Source organism: Babylonia areolata, chromosome 11, assembly GCF_041734735.1.
Source record: "Babylonia areolata isolate BAREFJ2019XMU chromosome 11, ASM4173473v1, whole genome shotgun sequence".
Lineage (NCBI taxonomy): Eukaryota > Metazoa > Mollusca > Gastropoda > Neogastropoda > Buccinidae > Babylonia > Babylonia areolata.
This window is the reverse complement of record NC_134886.1, coordinates 2,565,820-2,590,294: the sequence shown is the minus strand read 5'-3', so window position 1 is coordinate 2,590,294 and position 24,475 is coordinate 2,565,820. Positions and strand designations below refer to the sequence as shown.

Here is a 24,475-nt window from a genome sequence, read left to right as displayed (position 1 = left end):
CACAGATGTTTGGAATGCTTGACAAAAGTATGAATTGGCAAAAGTTTCATAACTTTTTTTTTTTTTTCTCTCTCTACATCTTTGAATTCCAGCATCTGCACATTTCATGATTTGTATGTTGCAAGAATAAATGAGGAAAATAAAATTCTTAAAAAGGAATTGAAGTGTGCAGCTACTACACATGTTCATCTGTGTGTGTGAATTATACACGTTTGAACAAGATGATTGGAGACTGAGTTGATAGCTCTACGTTAAATGATAAAAATATCCAAGTGCCAAATTACAACTTAAAACACATGCAACAACACTGAGCACGTGAACAACACAAAGTGAAAGACATGTACACATTAGAAAACAAAGTGAGATGAAGGTCTATTTCTTTCTGAACTCCCTCACAAAGTTACTGAATCATCAGTAATGTTCTTATTCGACATGACGTATAGACTTTGAAACAAACTGGACAAGCCTTTAAGAAGCTCTCAAACAGTCTGAAGACCAGACATATTGTGACGGCCAGTCAGCACGTTAAAACAGCTGATGAGAAGGAAAAGGACATTATCAACTGGCAAGAGATCTGCATTCTCAAAACTTCAACAAATCATCCACTAAAATTTCTGTGTGTGTACATATATATTTGTATTTTGTATTTCATTTTATCACAACAGATTTCTCTGTGAAATTCGGGCTGCTCTCCCCAGGGAGAGCACGTTGCTATACTACAGCGCCACCCATTTTTTTGTAGTTTTTCCTGCGTGCAGTTTTATTTGTTTTTCCTATATAAATTCTCTCTCTCTCTCTCTCTCTCTCTATATATATATCTGTGTGTAAGAGGTATCTTTCCCCATGGTTTACCTTATTTTCAATTATATAAACAACAAAAATCGGCTTCAAGCCTTCTCAGAGTTTCATCAACCACTCCCCCCATCCTCGCCTCTGACAGAAAGCTTCAAGCCAATGTTTCAACTTTGTTCCCCTTCAAGTCCATGAACTTCTGACCCAGAACATACAATTAAAGACTGACTCTACAGAACTCTTATCAAGATTAAGTCATGAACTTGTAACCCAGATTCTACAATGAAAGACAAGCTCTATATATCTGTATCAAGATGAAAGTCATAAACTTCTGATCCAGTATTTACAATTAAAGACTGACATTCAGAACTCTATCAAGTCATGAACTCCTGACACAGAATGTACAATCAAAGACAAGCTCTACAGGACTCAAGACGTAAATCATAAATTTCTGACCCAGAATGAGTGGAGTGGTGGCCTAGAGGTAACGCGTCCGCCTAGGAAGCAAGAGAGAATCTGAGCGCACTGGTTCGAATCACGACTCAGCCGCCGATATTTTCTCCCCCTCCACTAGACCTTGAGTGGTGGTCTGGACGCTAGTCAGTCATTCAGATGAGACGATAAACCGAGGTCCCGTGTGCAGCATGCACTTAGCGCACGTAAAAGGACCCACAGCAACAAAAGGGTTGTTCCTGGCAAAATTCTGTAGAAAAATCCACTTCGATAGGAAAAACAAATAAAACTGCACGCAGGAAAAAATACAAAAAAATGGGTGGCGCAGTAGTATAGCGACGCGCTCTCCCTGGGGAGAGCAGCCCAAATTTCACACAAAGAAATCTGTTGTGAAAAAAAGAAATACAAATACAATTAAAGACTAGACTACATCTACAGAACCCTATCAAAATGTAAGTCATGAACTTCTGACCCAGAACGTACAATTGAACAGGCCTGACCGTCACTTCAGCCACCACTGCACTTCAGGGTCCTCATGCTCCCTGACAGGCTTCACAATCTCGTGCACCATGGGGTAGAAGAGCGTGTCGCGGATCTTGTACTCCCTCCCCGCGTCTCGGAACGCTCGGCGGATCCGATCCCTGACCGTCACCGGCTGGTCCCAGTTGGTCTTCACCGAGTCGGGCGGAAGGTCATGCTGGGCAAAAGAAACTTCCGGCTGAAAGAGAACAAAGGCGTCTTCTGCGCCATGAGCGTAGCGGGAGCTGGATGGCGGGTAGAAGGGAGCGAAGGTGGTGATGAAATAGGTGATGCGGTTGAACTCGAAGACCCACCCCCTTTTGTCCAGGTAGGACTTGTCCATGCACCTGAACCCTGCGGGGTCAAGGTCAGATACAGTCTGGAGCACCCGCCGCACAGCTTTGCCAAACACCTGAAACAACAATAAGGGTATTTTACTACAATGGGAGTATTTTACTACAACGTGGGTGTTTTAATAGGATGCTAGCAAGCTGGCACATGTTGAGCCACACACCTGAAACAAGGACAGTATTTTCACAGGACACTAAGAAGTTGGCACACACCTTGGGTCAAACACCTGAAACAACAATGAAGGTATTTTTCACATGACGCTAACACGTTGGCACACGCATTGAGCCACACACCTGAAACAAGAATAGGGGTATTTTCAAAGGTTGCTAACAACTGATCTCGCTGCACAACTTTCCCAAACACCTGAAACAAAAATGGTGGTGCTTCATAGGACACTCAAACCAAAACTTGGCGCACCCCTGTACCCAAACACCAGAAACAAGAACATAGGACACTAACACCAAAACTCTGCACGCACCTTACCCAAACACCAGAAACAAGAACGGCATTATTTCATAGGACACTAACACCAAAACTCTGCACGCACCTTACCCAAACACCAGAAACAAGAACGGCATTATTTCATAGGACACTAACACCAAAACTTGGCACACCCCCTTCCAAAAACACCTGAAACAAGAACGGCATTATTTCATAGGACACTAACACCAAAACTCTGCACGCACCTTACCCAAACACCTGAAACAAGAACGGCATTATTTCATAGGACACTAACACCAAAACTCTGCACGCACCTTACCCAAACACCTGAAACAAGAACGGCATTATTTCATAGGACACTAACACCAAAACTTGGCGCACCCCCGTACCCAAACACCAGAAACAAGAACGGCATTATTTCACAGGACACTAACACCAAAACTCTGCACGCACCTTACCCAAACACCTGAAACAAGAACGGCATTATTTCACAGGACACTAACACCAAAACTCTGCACGCACCTTACCCAAACACCAGAAACAAGAACGGCATTATTTCATAGGACACTAACACCAAAACTTGGCACACCCCCTTCCAAAAACACCTGAAACAAGAACGGCATTATTTCATAGGACACTAACACCAAAACTCTGCACGCACCTTACCCAAACACCAGAAACAAGAACGAGGGTGAAGGTGGCAGAGTGGTCAAGATTCTATACAGTGTCCATGAGGGCCTGGGTTCGAATCCTGGTATTGCCCATTCTCCCAAGTTGACTGCAAAATCAAACTGATCCTACAGTCATTCAGATAAGATGATAAACTTTGCACTCTGAAAAAGAACCCATGACAACAAAAGTGTTATCCTCTGGCAAAACCCTGCAGAAGAAATCCACTCTGATAGGTATACAAATATGTATGTATGCACTCAAGGCCTGATTAAGTGTTGGGTTACGCTGCTGGTCAGGCATCTGCCTGGCAGATGTGGTGCAGTGTATATATGGCTTTGTGTGAATGCAGCGATGCCTCCTTCAGAAACTGAAACAAGAATGGCGCTTTTTTCACGGGACACTACCACCACAATTCAGTACACACCTTTCCCAAACACCTGAATTAAGAATGGGGGCATTTTCATATGGCGCAGCAACTGAACTTGCTGCAGGTCTCGGTAATGGTGCATGGTGGGTAAAGGGTGGAGATTTTTCCGAACTCACAGGTCAACATAATGTACAGACCTGCTTATGCCTGAACCCCCTTCATGTGTATACACAAACAGAATATCAAATACGCATGTTAAAGATCCTGTAATCCATGTCAGCGTTCAGTGGGTTATGGAAACAAAAACAAACCCAGCATGCGCACCACTGAAAACGAAGTATGGCTGCCTTCATGGCAGGGTTAAAATGGTCATGTACATACGAGTGAATGTGGGAGTTGCAGCCCACACATGAAGAAGAAGAAGAAGAAGATGTGTTAACTCTCTCCATACGAACGGCGAAAGAGACAACATTAACAGCGTTTCATCCCAATTACCATCATCAAAATATTGCAAGCGGAACGCTCTTATACTGAAGAGGTGAATGTCGACAAAGAATACCACAGTTCTGACGACGGAAGCTAAAGGTTGGGTCATTCAGACACCCACTGGACATCCGATGGGTCTGTGTAGAGGAGAAGAGAGGACTGGCCGTACTGAGTGAGTTAAATTCAGGCTGCTCTCCCCTGGGAGAACACAAGGCCAAAGTGTAGTGCCATTTTTTCTTTCTTTTTTATGTCTTTTATTTTTCAGTCAATTTGTGATGATGATTTGTTGTGTCGTGTTACTTTTCTTCATTCTCTTACAATGTAAGCCCTTCAGTAAGGAGCTTAGGGTTCAGTTGAATAAAGATGGTCACCGTTATCATTTATTCAGTAATTTAATGATGTATCCATTTATTTGGTTATGCTTTTTTTTTTCTTCTTCTTTTTTCCACCAAGGCCTGACAAAGTGCGCTGTGTAACGTTGCTGGTCAGGCATCTGCTTAGCTGAGTAGTGTGTATGGGTTTGTCCAAATACAATGACGCCTCCTTGAGTGACTGAACAGAACTGAACTGTCGTTATTATTATCATAATCTCTCTCACCTGTAGATTGGCGCCATACTCCTTTCCAGGTAAGAGAAAGAGGAATCCATCCAGCCCCAGTTCCTGACACACCATGCTGAACTTGAGGAACATCGGCACACACCTGTACACACAGTGGCACGTCAGTGCGATACACACCCCTGTACACACAATAACACTTCAATGCCATACACACCCCTGCACACACAATAACACTTCAATATCATACACACCACTGTACACACAATAACACTTCAATATCATACACACCACTGTACACACAGTGACACATCAGTACCATACACACCCCTGCACACACAGTGACACTTCAGAACCATACACACCACTGTACACACAATAACACTTCAGTACCATATGCACCACTGTACACACAATATCACTTCGGTACCATACACACCCCTGCAAACACAGTAACACTTCAGTACCGTACACACCCCTGCACACACAGTAACACTTCAGTGCCATACACACCCCTGCACACACAATAACACTTCAGTGTCATACACACTACTGTACACACAGTGACACATTAGTACCATACACACCCCTGCACACACAGTGACACTTCAGAACCATACACACCACTGTACACACAATAACACTTCAATGCCATCATGGCCTGGCTTCGCTAACGAAGATCTAGGAAGGGCGTTGTCCACGTCTGATGCAGGCACGCTCATGGCTGACAAGGCCAATGCGGGAAAAGCAGAGTCGGCCGCAGCGGTTGCAAGGGAAAGTCTGGTCTGGGTTCGCGGCTGCAGCGTCGCGGTTCTTCCTCCTTCTGCGTTTGTCCTCAAGGCTGGCCCTGCGGTTGTTTTCGAAGGAGGAGACAGCTTGGTGGATGGTGCGTCGCCAGGTCTCTCGATCAGCGGCTACTGCGGACCACTGGCGATGGTCAATGTGACAGGCACCGAGAGCTTTCTTCAAGGAGTCTTTGTATCTCTTCTTGGGTGCTCCTCTGTCACGGTGGCCAGTGGACAGTTCGCCATACAGCGTGATCTTGGGCAGGCGGTGGTCCTCCATCCTGGACACGTGCCCTGCCCAACGTAGCTGGGTCTTTAGCAGCACTGCCTCGATGCTGATAGTCTTTGCCTGCTCCAGGACCTCGACATTTGTGATGTAGTCACTCCAGTAGATGCTGAGGATGGTGCGAAGGCAGCGCTGGTGGAAGCGATCAAGCAGTCGTATGTGGTGCCGGTAGGTGACCCAGGTTTCGGAGCCATACAACAGGGTGGGCAGTACAACAGCTCTGTACACGCTGATCTTTGTGTCTTTCTTCAGGTGTTTGTTGTTCCACACTCTCTTGTACAGCCTGCCGAATGCGCTGTTTGCCTTTGCAAGTCTGTTGTCGATCTCCTTGTCGATCTTGGCGTCAGACGAGATGGTGCAGCCTAGGTAGCTGAACTGGTGGACCGACTTCAGCTCTGTCTCACCGATGTTGATGTGAGGAGCGTGGAATTCTTCCTGTGGGGCAGGCTGGTGGAGAACTTCCGTCTTTTTCAGACTGACTTCTAGGCCGAAGAGCTGCGCAGCCTCTGCGAAGCAGGACGTTATACGCTGCAGGGCCGCTTCTGTATGGGCGACGAGGGCAGCATCGTCGGCAAACAGAAGCTCTCTGATGAGTTGCTCCAGTGTCTTGGTGTGGGCCTGTAGCCGCCTCAGGTTGAATAGGCTGCCATCAGTGCGGTATCTGATGAAGATACCGTCGTCGTCGCCAAGATCTTCAGTGGCCTGTTGGAGCATCATGCTGAAGAAGATCGTGAAGAGGGTCGGCGCGAGGACACAACCTTGTTTCACTCCATTTCCAATTGGGAAGGGCTCCGAAAGGTCGTTGCTGTGTCTGACCGGTCCACGCTGTTCCTCATGTAGTTGGATGACCATGCTGAGGAATTTTGGGGGGCATCCTAGACGTTTCATGATCTCCCACAGACCTTTTCTGCTCACGGTGTCGAAAGCTTTCGTGAGATCGACGAATGTCGCATACAGTCCTTTGTTCTGTTCCCGACATTTTTCTTGTAGCTGTCTGAGAACGAAGACCATGTCAGTGGTGCCTCTGTTGGCTCTAAAGCCACACTGACTCTCTGGGAGATGTTCTTCGGCGATAGTAGGCACCAGCCGATTTAGGAGGACTCTGGCGAGGATCTTGCCTGCGATGGAGAGCAGAGTTATCCCCCTGTAGTTGGAGCAGTCCGACTTTTCTCCCTTGTTTTTATACAGGGTGATGATGACTGCGTCACGGAGGTCCTGTGGTAGTTTGCCTTGCTCCCAGCAGCAGACAAAGAGGTTGTGGAGTTTGGAGTGTAGTGCTGGGCCTCCATTCTTCCACGCCTCCGGCGGAATTCCGTCAACCCCTGCTGCCTTGCCACATTTCAGCTGTTCAATGGCCTTGACAGTCTCTTCTAGGGTTGGTAGCTCGTCCAGTTGTAATTTCACTGGCTGTTGTGGGATGCGGAGAATTGCCGAGTCTTGAACCGTGCGGTTGGCGCTGAAGAGGGCCTGGAAATGTTCCGACCACCTGTTCAGGATCGACGTCTTGTCTGTGAAGAGCGCCTGGCCGTCTGCGCTGCGCAAAGGACTCTGGACCTGGTATGAGGGACCGTACACCGCCTTCAAGGCTTCGTATAAGCCCCGGTAGTCACCAGTGTCTGCACAAAGCTGAGCCCTCTCTGCCAGGTTGGTCCACCACCCATTTTGAATCTCACGAAGCTTGCGCTGGAGGTTGCTGCATATGAGCCGGAAGGTTGCTTTCTTCACCGGACAAGACGGTTGTGCAAGGTGAGCCTGGTGGGCTGATCTCTTCTTCGCCAGCAATTCTTGGATCTCCTGGTTGTTTTCGTCAAACCAGTCCTTGTTCTTTTTCGATGAGAACCCTAGGACTTCTTCAGAGGACTGCAGGATGGCTGATTTCAGCTGTGCCCATAGTGCTTCTGGAGAGGGGTCTGTGGGACAACTGGGGTCTTCAAGTTTGTCCTGAAGCTTCGCCTGGAATTTAGCTTTCACTTCAGCTGACTGAAAGTTGCCGACCTGGAATTTCTTCCTAGGAGCTCCTCCTTTCTTTGGTTTGGGCTTGAAGTGGAGCCTGAGCTTGCTGCGGACGAGGCGGTGGTCAGTATGACACTCCGCGCTGGGCATCACTCGGGTGTGTAGGACGTCTCGTACGTCTCTCTGGCGCATCAGGATGTAATCAATGAGGTGCCAATGTTTGGACCGAGGATGCATCCACGTTGTCTTCAGGCTGTCCTTCTGCTGGAAAATGGTGTTGGTGATGGTAAACTGCTGCTCTGCACAGAACTCGAGAAGAAGGCGCCCATTGTCGTTGCAATTACCAACGCCATGCTTGCCAAGGACTCCTTTCCAGGCTTCTGAATCTTGGCCAACTCTGGCATTGAAGTCGCCAAGGATGATGACCTTGTCGTCAGCAGGGGTGTTCTGAACGAGGTTGCGCAGATCAGTGTAAAACTTGACCTTTTCTGTGGGGTCCGCTTGGAGGGTTGGAGCGTACACGCTGAACAGAGTGGCATGCTGTTTGTTCTGTAGTGGGAGGCGCATGGACATAATTCGGTCTGAGTGTCCTGTTGGCAGGTTTTCAAGCTTGGAGGCAATGGTGCTCCTGACCATAAAGCCTACGCCATAGAGGCGTCTCTCGGTCTCTGGCTTGCCTGACCAGTAGAGGGTGTACCCAGCGCCGTGTTCCTGGAGGCTGCCTTTCCCTGCAAAGCGGACTTCGCTGACGGCAGCAATGTCAATGTTCAGTCTCTGAAGTTCGTGTGCGACTAGAGCGGAACGCCTTTCTGGGTGGTTGCTGTCTGCAGAGTCACGCATGGTTCGGATGTTCCAGCATGCTACCTTTAGTCCTTTTGCACCTAATTGTGAGGCAGGTGCCGGCCTTTTCTTCTCTATTGTTGTTCGACCGCGTTTGGAGATGCCCGTTGACCGCGGCTAGCCAACTGGGGGGTATGGAGATGAGCATTTGTTTGGACCACCTTTTCTAGGCCCCTCTCCGTGTGGAGCAAGCAGTGCTGTCCCTAGAAAAGGCTGCTTGGTCGTTCAGGGTGCTGCCGAGTGATGCTGTCACCTCCGGGTCAACAATCAGGCGACCAATATCCTGAACCGCCTGCATGCAGGATTGGAACTGCGGCTTCCAGTGACATCTTCCACCTGCCGTTTTCGCCCCTTTCCCATCGCTACAGGGCTTGGAATAGTTGGTGGCGCGGACGTGGACGTGTCCTTCAAGCCTGCGCAATGGAATTTTTAGGTGGAGTGCAGTGTGCGCAGTACTGGCCCCACCCTTTACACCCGTGGTTCATCTGCCATAGCCTAGCAAGCTGGGACGGTGACAGTGAGGTCCTCAGGTCGTAGGTTTTATATCAGACTGTCCTTGTCCTAGCCTCTGGCTCAAAAACCTTCCTCGGAGGCACGGGGGCGCGGCTACTGAAAGTCGGGACATGGCCATGGACCCAGGGTCAATGCATGTCGAGACTGTCCTGCATTCCTTAGCACTTCATGGGTTTTACTTCAGACTTTTCCTTGTCTTAGATGGACTGCCTTCCCGGGCTGTCGAGCTCCATCTGCCCGCATGTGACAGGTAGCACAGGGTTACATGGTACCTGTGGCAGGTAGAGACCTGACCTGACTATATTCACTATATAACACTTCAATGCCATACACACCCCTGTATACACAATAACACTTCAGTACCATATGCACCACTGTACACACAATATCACTTTGGTACCATACACACCCCTGCACACACAGTAACACTTCAGTGTCATACACACCCCTGCACACACAATAACACTTCAGTGTCATACACACCCCTGCACACACAATAACACTTCAGTGTCATACACACCCCTGCACACACAATAACACTTCAATACCATACACACCCCTGTACACACAATAACACTTCAATGCCATACACACCACTGCACACACAATACCACTTCAATGCCATACACACCCCTGTACACACAAGAACACTTCAATGTGATACACACCACTGCACACACAATAACACTTCAATGCCATACACACCACTGTACACACAATAACACTTCAATGCCATACACACCACTGCACACACAATAACACTTCAGTACCATACACACCCCTGTATACACAATAAAACTTCAATGTTATACACACCCCTGCACACACAATAACACTTCAGTACCATACACACCCCTGCACACACAATAACATTTCAGTACCATACACACCCCTGTATACACAATAACACTTCAGTACCATGCACACCACTGCACACACAATATTACGTCAATGTCATACACACCACTGTACACACAGTAACACTTCAGTACAATGCACACCCCTGCACACACAGTGACACTTCAGTGTCATACACACCACTGCACACACAATAACACTTCAATGCTATACACACCACTGCACACACAATAACACTTCAGAACCATACACACCCCTGCACACACAGTAACACTTCAGTACCATACACACCCTTGTACACACAATAAAACGTCAATGCTATACACACCCCTGTACACACAATAAAACTTCAATGCTATACACACCCCTGCACACACAATAACACATCAATGCCATACACACCCCTGTACACACAGTGACACATCAGTGCCGTACACACCCCTGCACACACAGTGACACATCAGTACCATACACACCCCTGCACACACAATAACACTTCAGTGTCATACACACCCCTGCACACACAATAACACTTCAGAACCATACACACCCCTGCACACACAATAACACTTCAGAACCATACACACCCCAGCACACACAATAACACTTCAATGCCATACATACCCCTGCACACACAATAACACTTCAGTACCATACACACCACTGCACACACAATAACACATCAGTACCATACACACCACTGCACACACAATAACACTTCAGTGTCATACACACCACTGCACACACAATAACACTTCAATGCCATACACACCACTGTACACACAATAACACTTCAGTACCATACACACCCCTGCACACACAATAACACTTCAGTGTCATACACACCCCTGCACACACAATAGCACTTCAATGCCATAAACACCACTGCACACACAATAACACTTCAGTACCATACACACTCCTGCACACACAATAACACATCAGTACCATACACACCCCTGCACACACAATAACACTTCAATGCCATACACACCTCCGCACACACAATAACACTTCAGTGTCATACACACCACTGTACACACAATAACACATCAGTACCATACACACCCCTGCACACACAATAACACTTCAGTACCATACACACCCCTGTACACACAATAAAACTTCAATGCTATACACACCCTTGCACACACAACAACACATCAATGCCATACACACCCCTGCACACACAGCGACACATCAGTGCCGTACACACCCCTGCACACAAAGTGACACATCAGTACCATACACACCCCTGCACACACAATAACACTTCAGTGCCATACACACCCCTGCACACACAATAACACTTCAGAACCATACACACCCCTGCACACACAATAACACTTCAGAACCATACACACCCCAGCACACACAATAACACTTCAATGCCATACATACCCCTGCACACACAATAACACTTCAGTACCATACACACCACTGCACACACAATAACACATCAGTACCATACACACCACTGGACACACAATAACACTTCAGTGTCATACACACCACTGCACACACAATAACACTTCAATGCCATACACACCACTGTACACACAATAACACTTCAGTACCATACACACCCCTGCACACACAATAACACTTCAGTGTCATACACACCCCTGCACACACAATAACACTTCAGTACCATACACACCCCTGCACACACAATAACACTTCAGTGTCATACACACCCCTGCACACACAATAACACATCAGTACCATACACACCCCTGCACACACAATAACACTTCAATGCCATACACCCCCCCGCACACACAATAACACTTCAGTGTCATACACACCACTGTACACACAATAACACATCAGTACCATACACACCCCTGCACACACAATAACACTTCAGTACCATACACACCCCTGTACACACAATAAAACTTCAATGCTATACACACCCCTGCACACACAGTGACACATCAGTGCCATACACACCCCTGCACATACAGTAACATACAGCACTACACAACAACATGAACGCACTAAAAGGCTCACTTTTTAAAGATTTTATAATCATAGGTAAAAGATACTTCATGGATGGGAGTGACTGATATTTTTCATACCATATCATAATGATAATGATAAAAATAATTGTATTTATAAAGTGCTAAATCATTTGCGGAGACACATTAGCATGATTTCACACGACACACACACACATGTATAACTCTGAATGAAACTCAGACAAAAGACACAAGTTATATTAAGTTTTAAATTTATACATGGAGATCTATAATTGAAAGCTAGAGAAACAATCAATGGACGAAAAAGCACCCAATCAGAAAGAATAATCTCTAGACACACAGGGAAAAATGGTATAACCACCCAATCAGAATAATCTCTAGACACACAGGGAAAAATGGTATAACCATCCAATCTGAATAATCTCTAGACACACAGGGACAAAATGGTATAACCACCCAATCTGAATAATCTCTAGACAGACAGGGACTAAATAGTATAACCACTCAATCTGAATAATCTCTAGACACACAGGGACAAAATGGTATAACCACCCAATCTGAATAATCTCTAGACACACAGGGACAAAATGGTATAACCACCCAATCTGAATAATCTCTAGACACACAAGGACTAAATGGTATAACCACCCAATCAAAATAATCTCTAGACACACAGGGACAAAATGGTATAACCACCCAGTCAGACAGAATAATCTCTAGACACACAAGGACTAAATGGTATAACCACCCAATCTGAATAATCTCTAGACAGACGGACTAAATAGTATAACCACTCAATCTGAATAATCTCTAGACACAAAGGGACAAAATGGTATAACCACCCAATCTGAATAATCTCTAGACACACAAGGACTAAATGGTATAACCACCCAATCAAAATAATCTCTAGACACACAGGGACAAAATGGTATAACCACCCAGTCAGACAGAATAATCTCTAGACACACAAGGACTAAATGGTATAACCACCCAATCAAAATAATCTCTAGACAAACAGGGACTAAATGGGATAACCACCCAATCTGAATAATCTCTAGACACACAAGGACTAAATGGTATAACCACCCAATCAAAATAATCTCTAGACAGACAGGGACAAAATGGTATAACCACCCAGTCAGACAGAATAATCTCTAGACACACAAGGACAAAATGGTATAACCACCCAATCTGAATAATCTCTAGACACACAAGGACTAAATGGTATAACCACCCAATCAAAATAATCTCTAGACAGACAGGGACAAAATGGTATAACCACCCAGTCAGATAGAACAATCTCTAGACACACAGGGACTAAATGGTATAACCACCCAATCTGAATAATCTCTAGACACACAAGGACTAAATGGTATAACCACCCAATCAAAATAATCTCTAGACAAACAGGGACTAAATGGGATAACCACCCAATCTGAATAATCTCTAGACACACAGGGACTAAATGGTATAACCACCCAATCTGAATAATCTCTAGACACACAGGGACTAAATGGTATAACCACCCAATCTGAATAATCTCTAGACACACAGGGACTAAATGGTATAACCAACCAGTCAGACAGAATAATATCTGAACAGACAGGGACAAAACGGTATAACCACTCAGACAGAATAATCCCTAGTCAGACAGGGAAAGAACAACATGTATAACCACACAGACAGAAAAAAGCTCTAGACAGACAGGGACAGAGAAGGATATAACTCACCTGAATACATTTTCCTCTGTCCATCAGTTCAGGAGATATGAAACAAAAATCAGTTTCAGTAGCTCAAGGAGGCGTCACTTCGTTCGGACAAATCCATATACGCTACACCACATCTGCCAAGCAGATGCCTGACCAGCAGTGTAACCCAACGCGCTTAATCAGCAAAATAAAAATAAACATTCGTAAAAACACCACCACTACCACATTCACTTCAGCAAGTAGGAGCAACATTGAAACAATAACTACAACACAGTAACATTCTAAAAAAAAAAAAACAACAACACTGCCAGCAACAATGACAATGAAACATGATTCATCATCATCACAGAGAGAGAGATTGAGAGAGAGAGAGAGACAACTCAACTCCAATCATCAAACATACACAAACACTGACAAGAAATAACAAATATACCTGAATTTTCTAAGTCCTAAAGTCATCATCATAATCATCATCACACACACACACACACACACACACACACACACACACACTATCATAAAATAAAATGAAATTATAATGATAATAATATACCTTCTAGTTCTACGTTCTATGTCCTATCATCATCACCATCATCATAACACACACACACACACACACACACACACACACTCACTACTGATGTTTCATTACATACACCCCCCCACATCACCAAACACCACCACCAAATTCAGGGAAGTAACCCACCCAATGAAAGAGCCGACCTCCAGTCCGGTGACCCCCACAGTTTGGCCCGGCGGGCGAAGACACACTCCGTGCCGTATTTTACAGTTTCAAACAACTCCAGAGACGTGCAGTTCTCTGGGTCGTAGTTGGTGACGAACCTGCTGATGGCCAGGCTTACCTCCCTTTCCCTGCTCTCACTGAGGGAGGCATGAAGAGGTTTGCCCTTCAGGGGGTTGAAGCTGGGGTCGGTCCAAATGTCACGTTTGGGTTTCTGGTCATTGGGGTCACCAACTCCGTAGATGGAAACTGCAGAATGGAAGAGACGGAAAGATGGAAAGAATAGGAAAGAGCATGAAATTATTATTTTCATTTTCATCCATTTACCAGTATGTCATTCTCAGGTAAATTTTTCTTCCCAACTATAAATCAAAATTTACCCAAATGGTACTATGAAGTGTTGCATTTACTGGTATGTCATTCTCAGGTAAATTTTTCTTCCCCACTATAAATCAAAATTTACCCAAATGGTACTATGAAGTGTTGCATTTACTGGTATGTCATTCTCAGGTATATTTTTCTTCCCAACTATAAATCACAATTTACCCAAATGGTATTATGAAGTGTTGCATTTACTGGTATGTCATTCTCAGGTAAATTTTTCTTCCCCACTATAAATCAAAATTTACCCAAATGGTACTATGAAGTGTTGCATTTACTGGTATGTCATTCTCAGGTAAATTTTTCTTCCCCACTATAAATCAAAATTTACCCAAATGGTACTATGAAGTGTTGCATTTACTGGTATGTCATTCTCAGGTAAATTTTTCTTCCCCACTATAAATCAAAATTTACCCAAATGGTACTATGAAGTGTTGCATTTACTGGTATGTCATTCTCAGGTAAATTTTTCTTCCCCACTATAAATCAAAATTTACCCAAATGGTATTATGAAGTGTTGCATTTACTGGTATGTCATTCTCAGGTAAATTTTTCTTCCCCACTATAAATCAAAATTTACCCAAATGGTACTATGAAGTGTTGCATTTACTGGTATGTCATTCTCAGGTAATTTTTTTCTTCCCCACTATAAATCAAAATTTACCCAAATGGTACTATGAAGTGTTGCATTTACTGGTATGTCATTCTCAGGTAAATTTTTCTTCCCCACTATAAATCAAAATTTACCCAAATGGTACTATGAAGTGTTGCATTTACTGGTATGTCATTCTCAGGTAAATTTTTCTTCCCCACTATAAATCAAAATTTACCCAAATGGTACTATGAAGTGTGGACTGTCCCCACCCTCACTCCTGGCACTGTTAATGACTCCCTGTTTGTCTCTGACCAAGGATAGGCACTATATAAGTGGATTGTTGGCCTAGAGGTAACACGTCCGCCTAGGAAGCGAGAGAATCTGAGCGCGGCGCTGGTTCGAATCACGGCTCGGCCTCCCGATATTTTCTCCCCATCGACTAGACCTTGAGTGGTGGTCTGGACGCTAGTCATTTGGATGAGACGATAAAACGAGGTCCCGTGTGCAGCATGCACTTAGCGCACGTAAAAGAACCCACGGCAACAAAAGGGTTGTTCCTGGCAAAATTCTGTAGAAAAATCCACTTCGACAGGAAAAACAACTCAAACTGCACGCAGGAAAAAATACCAAAAAAATGGGTGGCGCTGTAGTGTAGCGACGCGCTCTCCCTGGGGAGAGCAGCCCGAATTTCACACAGAGAAATCTGTTGTGATAAAAAGAAATACAAATACAAATACAAATATCATCGTATTTCTTTTGACTGGTTGACATTGGGATGTCATTCTATGGAAGGTGTTGAAAATAACAGCCTTGTCAAATATAGTCCCCAACAACAGATGAAAGTGGATCTCAATATAGTAATACCATCATCATCTGCATCATCATCAAATAGAGAAAATAAGTGTAACAGGGTGCGTGTATGCGTCTCGTTCACCACACCACACCACGAGTCGGGGTTCGGTTCAAGACGGACACCTTTATTCCCATGAACCATCCACAAGAAAAGGGAACAAAACAAACAAAGATAAATCCCTGCAACACACACACACAAAACCCAACCCCGTGTGTTACAGCTGCTGCACTATAAGTACTCTTTATAAATTCTTATATTAAAATCCATACTATCACTCTTTACTCTTTCTCTCCAATCACACGTCAGCCAACATATCTCTTGGCTAAGATTAATAGTTGCAGTTACCAATCAAATTACCTATAACTTTACTAACCTAAAATAATGAGTGAATGTAGAATAATAATTGTCACAATAATAATTTAGTCTATCCTCACTTAATAGTAATACACACACTCCACTATTATCTTACTGAAGAATTACATTTTTCATTTTAACTTAAACTCTTAGGCAAACCTCAAAAAAAACATTATTGACAGTAGTAGTAGCAATAATAATAATCATCACCATCCATACCCTAACCATACTGCACGAACACAGTTCAGTATTATATAATCACTCAAAAATAGGCAAGGCTTGTCAACCAGTTTACCACATACCAACTAAGATTTCCGCCATACCAGAAACCTAATTTATAATAGTCCAACCATACTTGCTGAGCATAGTTAATTCACAATTTTTCCTTCAAAACCCAGCAGTTATGTTTCCAATAACAACTGTAATATAAGCATACCATAAATCACTTAGTTACTGATAACTAAGTTAGGTTACAGTTATCCAACAAAATAAAAAATTATTGATTAATAATTTGTTATCGCGTTATTGTTTAATGCTTGAATTATTAGTAAATTAGTGAGAGGGATCAAAACTTGTCATCCCATTGTTGTTTAGTTGTTGAATTGTTAGTGAATGACAGAGAGGGCCTATAAGCGGTGCAACACCGGCTGGGAGCGCGCGCAGATTGACCATTGTAGTTGTGTAACACTTGGCGGACCCACCACGAGAGAAGTGTGTGTGGGCAGTATTTGAAATTGTGTATAGGGCCGAAACGGTCAAGTGTTAAAACCACTGTGGCCAGTATGTATGTATGTAATATTAGAAGAGGACTTTTTTCTTTTTTTTCTGCAAAATAAAATCTGCAACTCAAAAACACCCAGATGCACCCTTCCACTGGCTAAGAGGAGACAACCTGACAAAATCCCCAATCCCACGGCTTTCATACAGTACCAATGGGATGAATGGCTGTTGGGTTAAACAGTCACTAACTGTATGCAGTCTGGCCTTAGGGCGACACCAGGCTGACGGACTCCACACAGATGGACATCCATTGCCCTTCCCTGATAAGAGGCTCTGTCAGGGTGACCGAATATTTTCCCTCACCACATAGAACACCCTTCTATGGATACCAACAAAACCCTGTCTCGCGTGCACCTCGGGGATCAGCTGCATAGCACGAGACATAAATTCAGATCCCCAAAACCCCAAAACAGGCGTGGCAAAAGAGGTGGGAAAAGATCGTGCTTAGGTAGCAGAATGACAAAAGCAGAGCAGCTGTCAAAGAAATTCTTTAGAATCGGCAGTTGGAATTGTTCCAGCGCAAGAATGAGAATCTCAACAATTGAGAAATTGGCATATGATTTTGACATTCTATGTCTCCAAGAGACCAGGACAAGTGCAGACAGACCAATACATTTTGAGAATTTCACAGTCTTTCAAAGGAATGAAGGAAGAGGGGTAGCAATCATACTGAACAAAAACCTAAAAAACAAAGTTTCCACCATAAATCTAGAGAAATGGTGTAGCAACTCATGTGAATTATTGGGGGTGCGTCTTGACAAACCTGACGGAGTTCACAAAAGCATCGTGCTCATCAATGCCTACGTTCACCCAGGAACCTGCACAACAAAAGAGGATTGGGCCTTTTTAGAGGAAATAGAGAACGAACTTGGAGACTCGGTCATTATCTGTGGAGACCTCAATGCAAGATCGAAGTTATGGGACCAGCGGAACACCAACCCACAAGGACTCGCACTTGAAGGAATGATAGGGGAAATTCTTCTTAGCCCTTAACAACCACATCCCCAACTCGCCTTGGAACAAGACAAGGGGACAGTGACAGTGTGATCGACATCGCTCTAACATCTCCAAAATTCAGAGCAGAAATGAATGCAGAGACGCTTCCATACCAAGGCAGCGACCACCTCCCGGTAGCTTTCAGCCTACAGAAACTGTCCGATAAACCCTGTATGAAACTGCGTGATCCATTTCAGTATGAAACCAAAGAGACAACCGTCATCGAAAAATTAAGACGCAGAAGAAACAAAAGAACGGCACTGAACAGGATGCAAACTATTCAGCCCCCATGGTGGAATACCGACACAGAGAGAGCCTGGATAGAAAAACATGCGGCTGTCAAACTTTGGCAAAAAGAAAGAACAAAACCATCTCCGGACAAAGATATTGAAACAAAAATGAAAGAAAAAACTAAACAGTTTGAAGTCATTGCTCAAGAGGCCAAAAATGACAAGTGGAAACAGTTTTGCGAGGCACTCAGTTATGACACAACATTGACAGAGTTCTGGCAATTTTATCGTCGCATGGAAGGGAAAACGTGCACAACAACAACCCCAGACATGTTAGACACTGACGGAACCAAGCTTAAGACAAATGAAGAAAAAGGATCTGCCTTGCTCAAACGTTTCATACAACAGAGTGATCAAAGAAACTTAGATGAGAAAAAGAAATATGTTGAGGAGTTAAACCAAACTCTTATGCAGACTGGACCTGATGATGACTTGACAATGGATGATCTAAACGAGGCAATAGCTAAATGCAAGAAAGAATCGGCTCCTGGCCCAGACAAAGTTCGTTACTCAGACATCAAGGAGCTATCGGAAGAAGACAGAAGCAAACTTTTCAATCTATATCAAAACAGTTTCCACAATGGACAGGTGCCGGAGGACTGGACACACAGCTTCTTAAAACCCATACCAAAACCAGGAAAGGACCATCGTCAGGTAAGTGGCTACCGGATCCTAACCATGCAAAACATTGTTGGAAAGCTCATGGAACGCATGATAGCCAGGAAACTTGCAAGGTGGTTACAGAACAGGCAAGTCCACATGGGAAAATGCAGCTGCTTTTGCATATGAGGTGTATGAAGGATTTCAAAGAAAAGAAGAAACACTAGCAGTAGCAACTGACCTTGAAGATGCCTACAATAAAGTCCAGTTTGCGCACCTCATGGAGCTGCTATTAAGGTATGGAGTAAGTTTGACACTGACAAGATGGATAGCAGCAGCGCTTCAGGAAAGAACCGTCGTCCTACGCCTCGGAGATTGGATGTCTGCACCTTCTAAACTATCCATGGGACTGCCACAAGGGTCTCCACTCTCTCCTGTCCTCTACAATGTCTACACGAAGGGCCTTGCAGACTTAAACAACAATGGAATTGCTCGGGTGCTTACCCTTGCGGATGACGGCCTGGTCTTCAAAACTTCGAAAAATGCTCAGGAAAGAACTGAAGCCGTCCAGAAACAACTAAACAATATTGCTCAATGGTGCAAAGACACAGGATCTTCCATCAATCCAGCGAAAGCCCAAACGTTGCTGTGCACCCTCAACAACAAAACCGCGAGCAAATCACCACCTTCTGTGTCATTCGATGGGATTCAAATTGAGAAAACTGAATGCCTACGCTACCTAGGAATACACTTCGACAGGATGCTGACCTTCAGAAAACATACGGAAAACACTGTTCTCAAATGCAAAAAGGGCCTTTCAGTCTTAAAAGCAATGGCAACCAAAGGAATTGAACAACGCCACCTCTTCCTGCTATACCGATCACTCGTCCTCAGTGTGATCGACTACGGACTTGGGCTAACAACACCGTCTCAAAGCAACCTCCTAAAATTAGAAAGAGTCCAAAATGAAGCTATGAGGCTGATCCTTGGAACAACAAAAGACACGCCCACAGAAACCATGCGATACCTGCTTGACCTTCCTTCAGTGCAGGCCAGAAACAAGTTAGAACAGGTCAAGACCTACTTCAAAGCATTAGAAAACCCTCAAAACCCACTGCATGACGCAGTCAAAGAACCAAAAGGCAGCCGTCTAGGACAAGGAAGATCATGGATGGGGCAAGCAGAAGACACAATCCAGCTAGTATGCCGACTTCAAGACCTGAAAGAAACAAAAGAATGGGAGAAAAACCCCGAAAACCTCAACCATCTATTCAACACAGTCATTTCACCCACTCTAGGAAGACATTGTCGGGAATGGCCAGAGGGCAAAACTGATGCGGAAGTGAAGCTGCTTATAGAAGAAAACAGTAAAGAAGAGGACATCATCATATGAATGTGTGGAGGAGGGGGTAGAGGAGGTGCAAGGTAATGTGTGTGTGTGTGTGTGTGTGTGTGTGTGTGTGTGTTGGAGCTCATGTACGTTTATATGTATTTGACTGTGCTTTCATATGTGCTTGTACAAGTAAGTGTTCATCTCTGTGAGTGTGTGTTTGTGTGTGTGTGTGTGTGTGCCGTGGAAGCTGCGATACTTAGACTAGAAATGAGTGTGTGGAGGAGGGGGGTAGAGGAGGTGCACGGTAATGCGTGTGTGTGTGTGTGTGTGTGTGTTGGAGCTCATGTACGTTTATATGTATTTGACTGTGCTTTCATATATGTGAAACTGCATGTCTGGTGCATTTCTGTTATGCATGTGTGGGTGTATGTGTGAATGTGTGTCTTCATATTTTACATTTATTTGCTTATTTATCACCATTGTTGTCTTATTTATTTATTTATTTATGTTTTATTATTATCATTTTATTAGTATTACTAATATTATTACTACTACCTTTTTCTATATTATAATTATCATTTATTTATTTATTTATTTATTTATTTATGCAAGCTTATCTATTATTTATTCCCCCGTTTTGTTTTGTTTTTTGTGTGTTTTTTTTTTTTTTGTTTTTTTTTTTCAAGGCCTGACTAAGCGCGTTGGGTTACGCTGCTGGTCAGGCATCTGCTTGGCAGATGTGGTGTAGCGTATATGGTTTTGTCCGAACGCAGTGACGCCTCCTTGAGCTACTGAAACTGAAACAACAAAATAAACAAACAAAATATCTCAAGTCATAACAGAGATGACACATACCCCACGAGTGTAGCAGAGGCACATGTGTACACCACACTGACCGCCAGTCTGACCATCCGGGTACGGGTAGTAAGTAACTTCACTACCCTCCAGCATGGAAGCAAGTCACACCGGCCAAGACCCTTTCTGCTCCCCAAAAAACGCGCACTAAACTGTCTTGTGGCCTGCATCTAGTGAACTGTTTTTCATTCAAACCTAACCGTTTCAGAATATGCCTAAATCCAAATAAGAATAGTGGGAGAAACCGAATGAGAATAAACAAGGGAAGCAACTAACCCTTGGATGATATTTAACCTGGTGTATTAATTAGCTCCCTTACTCATAAACTCGTACTCATAAACATAATTATCAATGTCTATAATATCCCTACTAAGGGAGGAAGGTGGCAGAATGGTTAAGACGCTCAGCTGCCAATACAGAGAGTCCGTGAGGGTGTGGGTTCGAATCCCGCTCTCGCCCTTTCTCCTAAGTTTGACTGGAAAATCAAACTGAGTGTCTAGTCTTTCGGATGAGATGATAAACCGAGGTCCCGTGTGCAGCATGCACTTGGCGCACTGAAAAAGAACCCATGGCAACGAGAGTGTTGTCCTCTGGCAAAATTACATAAAATGAAATCCACTTTCATAGGTACACAAATATGTAAGCATGCACTCAAGACCTGACTAAGCGCGTTGGGTTATGCTGCTGGTCAGGCATCTGCTCAACAGATGTGGTGTAGCGTGTATGGATTTGTCCGAACGCAGTGACGCCTCCTTGAGAAAGTGAAACTGAAACTATAATATCCCTACCACATAAGAATGGCCCAAATCCTGGCAACTGTCAAAGACAAAATAAAATAATTTGATAAAATGAATGACAATAATTCTGTCATTTCCTCATATTCATACATTCTCCTGATACATCACTGAGAGTTACACTACACCCCTTTGACATGCAAAAAGAAGACCAATATAAGACCTTAAAGACATGAAATCACACACACACACACATAAACAAACAAGCATATATACACCACACACACACACACAAAGCAAACAAACATACTAAAACATGCACACACACACACACACACACACACACACACACTAATACACATACGAACACATGCACACACTAACACACACATACACAAACACACACACACACACACACACACACACACACACACACACACACACACACACACACACACACACACACACACACACACACACACACTCACGCACACGCATACACACACTATAGCACGCACATGCATGCACACACACACACACACACACACACACGCACCCACGCACACACACACACACACACTTACCAATCAGCACAAGAAATGCCACAAGCGATGCCCAAGACACTGACACAGAGAAGGTGGAGCAGAGAAACACACAGAGACTCAAACCGCGAACAGCAGTCAGCCACGACGGTATCCATGTTCTGATAATACCGGCTGTCACTTTCAGCTTCAGCTTGACATAACGCACCCATTCTTTTCCAGCTTGATTCGTCATGTTTCAGCTTTACAATACAAATAGGTTTCGCTTTCTGAATGTTACATCAAGCACCCGTATTGAATGATATTTATTGATGTGCAATGGAAAATCATGTGCGGTGCCATCCGACGACCTTCCACTGGGTTATCGGATAAGTGAAGATGGCTGAAGCAATGGTTATTGCACATTTACTGGAAGATAAACTATACTGTATTTTTCGCTAACCTGTTAGAGTGCACATTAAAACCTACTGAACAGCTTTCGTTTGCATGCAAATCCTAAATCTGGTCATCATCTGGTAAGAGCACCAACTTCTGAGATCTTCAAAAAACTATTAACATCTCAACAGTGAACCTGCTAAGCTGCGCACACCCCCTCCCGTCGCGATAATGCCATAATCTTGGCGACAGCGATGTACTTAACTGATGCAGATGCAGATCTCCGTTCTGTTGTCATCCGCCTTTCGTGGGCATGCTGAAAACTACGAGTCACCCGCCTGCTTGACCACGACATAAATGGAAAATACACTGTCACACCAGAACAAGCCTGTGTTCGTCTGTATCACTGCAGTTGTGTCTGCCACGCTGTTCTCGGCGCGCTGTCTATTCCCTTTGATTTGTTCTCATTGAGTTCCGGGGTTTTTAAACATGGACGCAAAAATAGAACGCTATTTTTGAGTTTTACTCAGGTTCTCGTTCTTGTGCGACTCGCGCGCGAGCGTCCCTGCCAACACTTCCGGTTTAGTGTTGGATAACGATTGTCGCTATTTGTATTTGTATTTCTTTTGATCACAACAGATTTCTCTGTGTGAAACTCGGGCTGTTCTCCCCAGGGAGAGCGCGTCGCTATACTACAGCGCCAGTCCTTTTTTTGTACTTTTTCCAGCCTGTAGTTTTATTTGTTTTTCCTATCGAAGTGGATTTTTCTTCAGAATTTTGCCTGGAACAACCCTTTTGTTGACGTGGGTTGTTTTGCGTGCGCTAAGTGCATGCTGCACACGGGACCTCGGTTTATTGTCTCATCCGAATGACTAGCATCCAGACCACCACTCAAGGTCTAGTGGAGGGGGAGAAAACTATCGGCGGCTGAGCCGTGATTCGAACCAGCGCGCTCAGACGGATTCTCTTGCTTCCTAGGCGGACGCGTTACCTTTAGGCCATCACTCCAATTTCTGGTGACTTGACAGAATTTTGTTTAAAGTTCCAGTAACAGATTCAAGGTGGTGACAAAGCGTGTAGACTGATCCCTTCCCCCCCCTCCCCCCCCCCCCCCCATTTTTTTCCCGTTCTGCAATTTACGCTTCTCTGTTGGAGCTCTGATGAACAGGAAATAACTCGGGCTTTAACAGCAATGGATTGCCACACGGACATCGTGGTTATCCACCTTTCCAGTGTTTGATTGCTTCGGGATGCTTTCATTGTGCGTGTGCCAGTGTGTGTGTGTGTGTGTGTGTGTGTGTGTGTGTGTTTCCCTGTCTGTCTGTCTGTCTGTCTGGGTGTGCCAGTGTGTGTGTGCGTGTGTGTGTGTGTGTGTGTGTGTGTGTGTGTGTGTGTGTTTGTGCCAGAGTGGATTCAGTTCTTCAACAGAACAGCACCGTTGGGGACAATGACCCACGACGAAGGAGAAAGAAAGGAGTC

At 44.4% G+C, this 24,475-nt stretch overlaps 1 protein-coding gene across 2 annotated transcripts; it reads right to left on the bottom strand.

Annotated features, from left to right (window-relative positions):
- Positions 1-360: 360 nt before the first annotated feature.
- LOC143287457 (uncharacterized) lies at positions 361-23,511 on the bottom strand. Of its 2 annotated transcripts, XR_013055964.1 has the most exons (6): positions 22,664-23,511; positions 14,273-14,557; positions 13,588-13,603; positions 4,680-4,782; positions 1,656-2,176; positions 361-1,257 (listed from the first exon to the last, which is right to left on the bottom strand). XR_013055964.1 is itself a non-coding variant. In XM_076595457.1 (5 exons), the coding sequence occupies exons 1-5, from the start codon at positions 22,854-22,856 to the stop codon at positions 1,748-1,750; spliced, it is 1,026 nt and encodes a 341-aa protein (XP_076451572.1). In that variant the 5' UTR covers positions 22,857-23,511; the 3' UTR covers positions 361-1,747. The 2 variants fall into 2 exon arrangements, 1 of the variants encoding a protein (XP_076451572.1); XM_076595457.1 differs by having other exon boundaries at positions 361-2,176.
- Positions 23,512-24,475: the final 964 nt, after the last annotated feature.